Genomic DNA, 10778 nt, shown 5'->3' with positions numbered 1-10778 from the left:
ATAAAGAGATGGGTAAATGTATGGAGAAACCAGCAATCCCTTCCATTGCAGCTACAGGAGACCTTTTAGAATGGATAAAATCTGCCCAGATCTCAAAGAGATGTCTGAGCTTCTGTTCTAGGGGTCTTAAAATATACTGTATATATCTTAAATTTATCTTAATCTATCTCTCTCAATCTCTCTCTCTCTCTCTCTCTCTCTCTCTCTTTCTATCATTTCTATCATATCTATCTATCTATCTATCTATCTATCTATCTATCTATCTATCTATCTATCTATCATCTATTTCTATCCTCTCTCTCTCTCTCTCTCTCTCTCTCTCTCTCTCTCTCTCTCTCTCTCTCTCTCTCTCTCATATTTCTTAAGAACACTGAAAATTTCAATTTCTTAGCTGGGTGAAATCTGCAGGCCCAGTTGAAAATTCAGTTAAGAAAATCCAATCTTTCAACTTTCCGACAAATTAATGCAGCAATCTTTATTATTTGATTGGGGAGCAACTTAGGGAAATATTGGATTGTACAATAGAATATTGTTCTGTTTTCTATTTAAAATAGTCCAGAAGAAGACAAACAAAATGCTTCATCTTTGATGGAATGGATAAATAATAGTGGTCATACGGTCATCTGCTTTCTTTAACATTTCGGGGCTGGGGTTTGGATGAGGGCACATTTGAAATTTGGGGAAACCGTCTCAGGAACACCCTTGCAAACTATTTGCCATGATGGTGGGAGAAATCACAGCCCGTTTAGTGGGAGGCGAACTACTGAGGTTGCCCACACAGTTCTCCCTTTTCCTCTCTCTTTTTTCCAGTCAGCGGGCAGACTTCCAAGCCAAGCGTGAAGCTGCTGCTGCTATGCCGCATTTCCTTATGTAAGAATCCAGGAATCTGATGGAAATATAACTGCTTGGAGCTGGTGCTTCCCTTCGCAGCAGGGAATGTCTTCCTGTTTGCACATCGATTCATTGAAGAGAATCTAAAATAAATTAAAACGTCAGAGGTGATAGGGAACCTGGAGGATGCTAAGGGCAGTTTTGCACCTTCACACCTGCCTTTTTCCAGGCAGTGGTGTTGTGTCATAATGCACCTCAGAGATTGGGGGAGTGTATGTGTGAGGCTGGTGGTGGTTTCTAAATGGGATTCTCTTCTCACTTTCATTTTTTTTCCAGGCAGAGGACATGCTTCTCCTTCACACCTCGCTGAGAAAAGCTCAGGCTTTTCAAGAAGAATATCTCTGCAGCCCTCTTCCTGATTCCTTTCTGCACACAAATCTATTTCATTTCATTTCATTTCATTTATTAGATTTCTATACCGCCCTACTCCCGAAGGACTCAGGGCGGTGCACAGCCAAACAATAAAAACACATACAATACAAAATTTAAAAAATAGAATAAAATCAAATTAAATAATTTTGGCCCCGACAAATTTAAAACCCCAGACTTTTAAAACCAATTTAAAATTGAATATATAAATACTAAAAGATGTTTAAAATTTTAAAAATCTTTTATAAAAGAGGGGGAAAATTAGGCCAGGCCGGCCTGGTGAAATAGTAAGGTCTTTAAGGCGCGGCGGAAGGTGCGCAGATCCGGGATCCTCCGTATCTCTGGGGGGAGCTCGTTCCAGATAGTAGGTGCCCCCAGAGAGAAGGCTCTCCCCCTGGGGGCCGCCAGTCGGCATTGTTTGGCTGACGGCACCCGGAGGAGCCCCTCTCTATAGGAGCGTACCGGCCGGTGGGAGGCTATTGGTGGTAGTAGGCGGTCCCGCAAGTACCCGGGTCCTAAGCCATGGAGCACTTTAAAGGTGGTAACCAAAACCTTGAAGCGCACCCGGAAGACCACCAGGAGCCAGTGCATCTGGCTATGCAGCCACTTCTGAACACCTTGCTTCAGGGACCCCTTCTCAACTTTAAGGAACAGGCAGTGAAGGTGGAGGAGGCAGAATCCCTCTCCCTGTTCTGACCAAGGCTTCCTGAGACAGTAAAAAGCACACAATTAGTCCCAAAAACCCTCTTTTATTTCACCGCTGTGAATTATTGTTCATTCACGGCCCGTAATGAGTCACAAAGAGTTGGTAAAGAGTCCGACAGAAGTCTGCCACAGTCCCTTTGGATAAGGCTGATAAGCACCCATGTTTATCTCCATTGACATGCTGCCAAAGACCTAATTGGCAATTAGCTTTGCAAGGCCACACGGAGCACAGTCAAAACGGAGCTTCAGAATTTAAACCGACCAGAATGAACAAAGTTGCTTCCTGCAAAGGCTCACGTGCTTTTGCTCCTCCTTTATGTCTTATGGGAGGGGACAATCACCTCCAAGCCCTACTCCCGAGTCATCCCTTTTGTTTTAACTGTACTTGCCTTCTGGCAGCTCTGCGCATGCGCGCACTGGGAACAGGCTCCCCCTGTTTCTCTGCCTCGCTGACGTCAGATTCTAGAGGCTCCGGAGTCCGCACATAACTCTCAGATGGTCCTGGCCCCTTCTCTGCCTACAATGCAGAGCCCTCGTCTGAGCCTTCCCCAGACTCCAGGACTGGCCCATGTTCTTCCCCAACCTCCTCACTGTCTGACACTGCTGCCAGCTCCACAGGCTGCTGGCGGACCACAACATTCCCCAAGAGGTCTTCTGTGGGCACCTCTTATCTGGCTGAACATAGCCATGGTCAGGTATGAGAGGTGGTTCTCCAAACCTGCTGTAAGGACTCAGCACTGAATCCAGATCACAGCAGAGGCAAGCAATGGCCAAGCAGATGGCCTGCCTAGGCCTTGAAGCTACCAGAACTGATCTGAAAGAGAGCTATTTTAGCTCCCAGGGAACTGTCCTCAGGAAGTTTCTTTGGATGAAATGCTTTTGAGCATCCCATCCACCCTTTTTTCATCTTTCCATGACAAGGACTATTTGTGTCTCCACAAAAGGTCATTTCCCCCTTGCCCATCATCATCATTACTATTATTTGCTGCTCTTATTTCCCTCTTCACTTCACGTAAATTCTGATAAAAAAAAGTGTACTCAGAATTCCGGGATTGAAGATATTCCATGACTTCAATCAGAAGAAGCAGAGGCTGGGATCACCAGATGTAGCCTCGGATTCTGAAGAAAATCGAGTGCACACAAAGGGTCAGCGTAACCGATACTAACCTTGACTTTCGAGTTCAACAGCAAATCTCCAAGACTCAACAGGAATGAACGATATTGCCAATTTTGACTTGCTTTTTCTTTTCCCCTTCTTTCTTGTAAAGCATAGCAACTAAAGTATAAGTAGGCAAGAGATGATGGATGGATGATTCTTCTTCTCAGTTGCTGTTTTGAATTGTTTTTCCCTCACTCCCTCTCTCTATTCTTTTTTTCTCTTTTCTTGTAGGCAGGTGATATGATTAAAAGCTAGAATAAGTGATAGAAATAAAGGGAATATTAATGTATTACATTTTCACTTGATAAAATGAAAGTAATAACGAGAAATAGGTAGGATAATTGAATAATGATAGACGATAACCTAATATAGATGTGTATTGTTATGGAAATTACATGTCGATTGAATATAATAATAATGTTTAATCTGATCAGTTTTGTTTGTATTGGAATGTATGGCCCCCAGGTGCCACACTGCTCACACATTGATTTGACATTTTTATAAAAAATAAAAAAACAAAAAACTTGGCGGGAAAAAAAGGAATGATCCCTGCGCTTCCCTCACCAAGGGAGATGCCTTTCATTACAAGCTGAGGAAATATTTAATTCCCTCCAATTGTCTTTTTGCTAAAGACGGAAGTCCTCATTTGCTTTAGAGAAAATACATTTCTTAGAAAAGTGTGTGGCTGTTTCAACCAGGTGGTACAAATATAATGAACCTCTGGGAACAAAGGGACCTGATGAGCTACAGACGGACAAATTCCACTTCTGTTTCACTGCCATTCATAGCAGTTTGCAGCCTCTTGCTGTCAGTGTTTTGACAGCAAGTCATGGACATCAACGGGAAGTCATGGATTACAATGACATTACAACCCTTCAGGTTACCTCAGCACATCTGCCAAAGGAAACCAAGCCAGTTCTTTATTTTCTATGAAGTTGACATGTTGTGTATGTGTGCGTGGGTGGCTGGGTGGGTGGGAAATGGCCTTGTGGCTTCATCCTGCTCTCACAAAAGCACTGCACCACAGAGCAGTGAAGAGATAGACAACTAGAGCAGAGCAGCTGCTCGATTCCCCTTCATGGCAGCTCCTAGGGGGTAAGTCTGCTGCCCCCTTGGTGGTTCTGGACAAGGCCAGGCCCAGTTCTGCTGCAGAGGAAATGGCAATGACTCCGAGAAGGCGTCCAAGCAGCAGCCAAGACTGATGCATGTGTTTACATCTGTCCCCCAATTAGATTACATATTCTACAGGAGAAAGAGAGGAGGAAAGGAGAGGCAAACTAGAGCAGGGGTCTCCAACCTTGACAACTTTAAGACTTGTGGACTTCAACTCCCAGAATTCCTCAGCCAGCAAAGCTGGCTGAGGAATTCTGGGAGTTGAAGTCCACAAGTCTTAAAGTTGCCAAGGTTGGAGACCCCTGAACTAGAAATAGGCTTTTGATGCAAAGAACATCCTGCTCCACTGCATGGCCTCCTTGCCCTAGGGCAGTTGCCCCTCTAACAGTTGCCAAAGCCTTATTGTTTCTGGATGCCCCACTGATGCCATTCCAAGCTAGCTGCCCTGAGAGCCATAGACACCTTTCCTACCTCCCCCAGAACAAAGGCAGCTGTTCTTGGAAGAAGAAAGAAGAGGGGAGGGTGAAAAGGAAAGAAATGCATTGGGTTGAAAGCAAAAACTGTTCTCAGCACAGTGGCTTAGGCTGTGCAGATCTTGGTTTGATTTATTTGCGTCATGACTTTATTATTTTTTACAAGAAAGGCAGTGAACATATTTAACACCTTCCTCCTCTTACTTTCCCCACAACAACCCTGTGAAGTGGGTTGGCCTGAGAACGTCACCCATCTTTTCAGGCCCTTTCCAAGCTGGGGAACTGCAACCCCACTTCTGGGTTGCTCAGAGGGACTTGTGATCCAACTTATCAGGACAAACCAGCCTGGAAAAAGGGGTTGCAGTGGCTCACTTGGTAAGATGCTGGGCCTGCGCACTGCTGAGGTCGGTAGCTTGGCGGTTCGATTCCCGTGAATGAATAAACCACAGAAGGGATAAGAAAGGAACCTCCTGTCAGGTTTCGATGTCATCTCAAATAAATTGCACTCCCAAACAATTAATCTTTGCTGAAATATTCCATTTATTGAGTACGACAGATCTAACCCTGACTTCGTCGTAGCCGATACTAACCCTCTGACCCCCAAACCCTTCCCTTTCCATTCCCCAATTCTCATCTTCTCATTGGCCATCTTCCAAGTCAGTCTCCCCAGCTTCTGACCTCACTCCACAGGAATGTTCCCCCCACCATCCCATCTCCTAGGGGATATTATCTACAGAGAAAATAAGTAGGTGAAAAGTCAAGCCTCGTCTTTTTATGGCAGCATCAGAATACTGACACCTCCCCTGATTGGCTACCGGCATTCAGGCATCCCACGGGTAAAGATAACACCACCTGAAAAAAATTCCTTTTACAGAGGAAACCAGCCACCCCTGGCTATCACGTGCCATATGCTAAATAGATAGCATAGAAAACCTTTTATTTATTTATTTATTTGTCCCATTTCTATGCCGCCCAACTCCCTGGAGACTCTGGGTGGCTTACAACAAAAAATAATGCGAACAATATATCATAAAAGTTGTTTTGAAAAAACATTAAAAACCCATACACTCCATTCATGGCTGGGTCTCGCAAGTTTGCAGCAGCGAGATCAATGGCCCCAGGCCTGCTGGAAAAGCCAGGTCTTCACCGCTTTCCAGAAGGCCAATAGGGTGGGGATGGTCCAGACTTCAGGAGGTTACTGGTTCCAGAGAGCTGGGGCAGCAACAGAGAAGGCCCTCCCCCGCGGGCCCACCAGCCGACATTGTTTAGCTGACGGGACCCGGAGGAGACCAACTCTGTGGGATCTTACCGGTCGCTGGGAGTTATGCGGCAGAAGGCGGTCTCGAAGATACCCTGGCCCTGAGCCATGTAGAGCTTTAAAGGTAATAACCAACACCTTGAATTGTGCCCAGAGACCGATAGGGAGCCAGTGCAGCTCGCGGAGAATTGGTGTAATGTTGGTGTATCTAGGTGCATCCACAATAGCTCGCACGGCTGCATTCTGAACTAACTGTAGTCTCTGAACACTTTTCAGGGGTAACTCCATGTAGAGCACGTTGCAATAATCCACCTGTGAGGTGACAAGGGCATGAGTGACTGTGAGGAGAGCCTCCTGATCTAAGTAGGGTCGCAGTTGGTGCACCAGGTGAACCTGTGCAAAGGTCCCCCTACCCACAGCTGTCAGATGTTGCTCTAATCTTAGCTGTGAGTCTAGAAGGACACCCAGATTACGAGCCCGTTCTGAGGGGGATGATTTCTCTCCCCCCAGGACCGGAGATGGACAATCGACATAGTCTTTAGGAGGCAATACCCACAGCCATTCAGTCTTGTCTGGGTTTGAATTGTTCAATTCATGGGAATCAATCATTCAAACATACAGGGTTTTATTATCATTTTCTTCTTTTCTTTCCTCTTTTCTTTTTTCTTTCAGGAGACACAAATTAAGTTCTGGCAGATTCTTTCCAGAGAAACGATTGGCAGCATCTTGCAGCCTCACCCATGTTTTTCAGAGTCAGCAACATCAATCCTACGTCCACTGGGTTCACCCCTCACCTTCCCAGTAACTCTGGCGTGAAGGTGTCCTAGTAACCATTTGGAAGAGGACATGTCCTCACCATCTCCGCTCTAGCCCACTTCAGAGGTGGCCTAAATCCGTCCTGAGCGGGTTTGCTCGTCAGTTTGGTTTTTTCCATTCCCCGCCTTCAGCACCTTGGTGGCGGACAGCGGCCGGCCTCTGCTCAAGGCGGCCTGGGCACCGCAGCCTCGGAGCTCCCGCGGGCACCTGCTCACCCTAAGATCCCCTTGGGGCTCTTCGGAGGAGACGCCGCTCTTCCGGAGGCCCCAAAGGCCCGCAGAGGAGAGCAGCTGGCTGAGCCAGCCTGGAAACAGCTCTGGCTGCCGCCCTCCCGAAGGAGCCTGCCTGGCACACGGGGGTTGCCGCTGGCGCCCACCAGAGCTTCCCGGCCTCCTTTCTGCCATTGCCCGACTCCGGGGGCGTTGCCTTCCCTGAGGTCTCGGGCCCGTTTGCTCGGGGGTGTGTGTGCGCGTGTGCCCAGAGTGCGGTTCGTCCCTGGGGGCAGCACCGGCGCCTCCGCCTTCCCGCCCCTCCCTTTGTAGCTGCTGCCGGGGCGCGGCCCTCCTTGCTGGCGCAGTGCCGTCTCCCTCCTCCGCCTTCCCCGCGAGAGGCCCCGCCGGAGCCCAAGGCAGGAGCCGCCCGCATCTCCCGGAGGTCGGGCAAGACCGGCCCTCGCCAGATGCCCGAGGCGGGCGGCGCTGGCGGGCGCTCTCTCCGCCGCGGCGACTGGGCGGGGGAGGCCGGCCGGGGCGGCGGGAGCCTCGCTTGGCGCCCCCCCAGCGGCTGGGAGGACGCGGAGCATGTGCAGAACCGGCCGAGGACCGGGCCGCCGGTGGGCGAGCTGGCCGAGCGCCGCGTGAAAGCCTCGCTTTGCCGGGGCCGGCCATGCCTCTGGCTGGGCTGCCGGCGCGGAGACGGAGCCGGGGAGGCGGCGGCGGCGGCGGCCGCCCGCGTTGAGCCCGCGCCCATGTTCTCCTGCTTCTGCTTCAGCGTCCAGCCCCAGAGCTTCGGCAGCCCCGCGCTGCCCGAGTAAGTGCCGCGGCCGGGCGAGGCGGGGGCGCTCGGGGGGTGGAAAGAGCGGCCTGCTCGGTCGGCGGGGAGCCTGGTGGGCAGGGCGCGAGAGCTGGGAATTCTCCCGGGATGGAGGGCTCGGCCCAGGCTGCGGAGGGCTCGGGGCTCGGAGCTGGAGGAGGGGGCGGGCAGCTCTTGGAGGCTCCGGCTTTGGCGCGGGACCGGAGGAGCTCCGGGGAGGGAGCGGAGGGAGAGGCGATTAATTGGGAGGGAGGTTGGCCGGCTCCCTTAAGGTCCACTTTCCTGACCAGAGAAGACCCAGGAGGCAATCAGTGGCGGCTGTCCAGGGTCCCTCCGCAGCCGAAGGAGCCTGGCTAGCTCTGCAGACTAAGCACCGTAATTTAACACCAGCTGTCTGCAATTAAAGTAAGTTCGAATCTCTCCAAGGCTCAAGGTTGACTCAGCCTTCCATCCTTTCTAAGGTAGGTAAATTGAGGACCGTTTGTGGGGGCAATAAGCTGACTTTGTATAAAATATACAAAAGTATGAAGGTTATTGCTTAACGCACTGTAAGCCGCCCTGAGTCTCCGGAGAAGGGCGGCATATAAATCAAATTAACATAACATAACAAGTGCAGGGCTCCGTTTTATCAGTCTGTCCAAGAGCTCAGAAAAGAGGAAGGGGGCTTCAGCCGAAGGAGGCACCTCGCGTGGGGCGGGTGTGTGTGTGTGTTTGTTGAGGAGGAAACATGTTTGGTCATCTTTGGAACTAGAAGAGCAAAGAAAAAAAAAAAGAAGAAAAGAAAAGATGGTTTCCTAGAGATCAAACTGGCTGCCGTGAGCGACTTTTCATTGCTCAGCCTTTGTATAGAGCAGTGGTTCTCAACCTTCCTAATGCCATGACCCTTTAATACAGTTCCTCATGTTGTGGTGACCCCCAACCATAAAATTATTCCTAAAACCATTGAAAATATTTTTTTTCCAATGGTCTTAGGTGACCCCCGTGAAAGGGTCGTTCGACTCCCAAAGGGGTCGCGACCCACAGGTTGAGAACCACTGGTATAGGGGAATCAGGAAAACGGGGGGCGGGGAGTGGGAAAAATCTCATCAGTCAAACCACCCCCGGCCCACCTGCAGCTCACAAGCCCTGCCCGTACCCCAATAGAACCTCTGTGTTCAGAGGCAGTCTATCCCTAAGGACATGTGTGTTGGGGCCATGTGGCTCTGGGCAGGCACAAGGGAGGGGTTGGGGCAGGACAGGAGGACCCCAAAGGGCAGTGCAGGGCTTGGCCTGGATTGCTGCCCAGACCTCCCATCTCCAAGCTTAGAGATCTTCCTGGTCTTCTGACATGTTTTTTCCACCACAGGGTCAAATTAGGAAAATTGATGTGGAAAGGAAGCAATAAATAATCCTCCTTTCTGAATAGGGAGCTGGTGTGAAAGCCACTTTCCAGAAATCCCAGGAAGCCCCTGTATTGATGTTCTCAGAAAGCAGGGCAAGGCAGGTGGCCATGAAAAAAAAAAAGGAAAAGAAGGAGAAGAAGCCTAAGGGTATCAATTACTGAATTCAACATCCAGATTTAGTGGCAGCCTCTCACAGGCACCGTCAATCCTCAGTTGGTTAATCCCTCATCCCCATCTCGGCTCCTTGGGCGATGCTCTCTCAGTTGCCTTTCCTTTAAACACTTGCCCAAATTTTTCCTTCTGAGAAAGAAGAAATAAATTCAAGACGGTTTTCTGCACAAACTTTGGACTTGGACTCTGTCAGCCTTCCCGTTTTCTTTTAAAATTCATTTTGAATCCCTTGTGGGGGAAGTGGGAAAGCTTTAATGGTTTCTTTTGAAACGTCTTTTTGTTCCTATCTTCCTGCCTTGTGGTCGAAGATGCTGCTGACCCCAATATGGGAATGTTGTATTTTCAAGTGACCCAAATATAGAAATCTTGGTTTTGGTGTGTGTGTGTGTGTGTGTGTGTGTGTGTGTGTGTGTGTGTGTGTGCTTGTTAATTAATGTTGGAACAGCACAGAGAAACGGTCCATCTTCCCACTATGGCCTTAGATAAAACACCTTAGATCAGGGGTCTCCAACCATGGCAACTTTAAGACTTGTGGACTTCAACTCCCAGAGTTCCTCAGCCAGCAAAGCTCTGGGAGTTGAAGTCCACAAGTCTTAAAAGTTGCCATGGTTGGAGACCCCTGCTTTAGAAGTTTTATCCCTTTGCCTTTCCAGGCAGGATCCTTCTTGGGGGGATCTCAGAAACTTCCCTCCAGGGCACACAACAGCTGTCCACCCAGCATTTTCTCAGGATCATGGCAAGCGAGGGAAACTTTAAATTTAAAAGTTCATTAAAAAAAAAACCACACCCACCCCATATTCCAAGGTGAGTTGGAGTTAGGTCTCTTGTGGGTGCAAAGGAACTCAAGACTAATGATGCATTTGACCCCTCCTTCAGGCTCACCTTGGTCTCTCCTACAGAAGCTTTTGATTTTTTTTAAAAAAGAAACTCTGAGAATCTTAAGACTAATTGTATCCTAACTCTGAGGACTTTCTATGCTTGATTAGGTAGAACTATGGAATAAGACCATTTGGCCTGTGAATAAGATTTTGATGATTTCCCTTGAGAGCTCCAGAATCTTCTGCAGTTAAAAATCCTTTCTTCAGATTTATTATAATCCACATGTCACACTCGTTTTCTCCTTATTGAAGAGGGAGGGTGTTTGAGCCAGGATGGGTCTCCTCGTGATACAACATCCTTTTAAATCTATTCTAACAAATAGTTCAGAATTGACTCTGAAAGTAGCACAAAATGCTACACCTCCTTAAAATGTCATCACACTAATTGAAATTATGTAAAAATTGTGTTGGAGGATATAATCACATTATATAAAACATATAAACGTATTCAACCAACCTCGATTTTACCAATTCGTAAGGTCTTTCAGGCTAAACTTGTTCCGATTATGCTCTAATCGGTGCCGAAATCTG

General features: G+C 48.5%; 1 protein-coding gene and 1 long non-coding RNA gene across 7 annotated transcripts in view; one reads left to right on the top strand and one right to left on the bottom strand.

Moving 5' to 3' along the window:
* Nucleotides 1-457: 457 nt before the first annotated feature.
* Nucleotides 458-3482, bottom strand: LOC148113198 (uncharacterized). The gene is made up of 2 exons (XR_015728384.1): nt 3133-3482; nt 458-974 (listed from the first exon to the last, which is right to left on the bottom strand). It is a non-coding gene; the product is annotated as an uncharacterized LOC148113198 (long non-coding RNA).
* A 3901-nt stretch (nt 3483-7383) lies between these two features.
* FAM13C (family with sequence similarity 13 member C) overlaps nt 7384-10778 on the top strand; it is a 41424-nt gene continuing 38029 nt past the window's right edge. For all 6 annotated transcript variants that reach the window (XM_087871932.1, XM_087871931.1, XM_087871933.1 and 3 more), the window contains exon 1: nt 7384-7813. In XM_087871932.1, coding sequence (XP_087728058.1) covers nt 7464-7813 — 350 coding nt within the window. In that variant the 5' untranslated portion in view covers nt 7384-7463. The remainder of the gene's footprint in view (nt 7814-10778) is intronic.

This window comes from Pantherophis guttatus, chromosome 6 (genome assembly GCF_059756535.1).
Source record: "Pantherophis guttatus breed Tessera chromosome 6, ASM5975653v1, whole genome shotgun sequence".
NCBI lineage: Eukaryota > Metazoa > Chordata > Lepidosauria > Squamata > Colubridae > Pantherophis > Pantherophis guttatus.
This window is presented reverse-complemented; position numbering and strand designations above follow the sequence as displayed.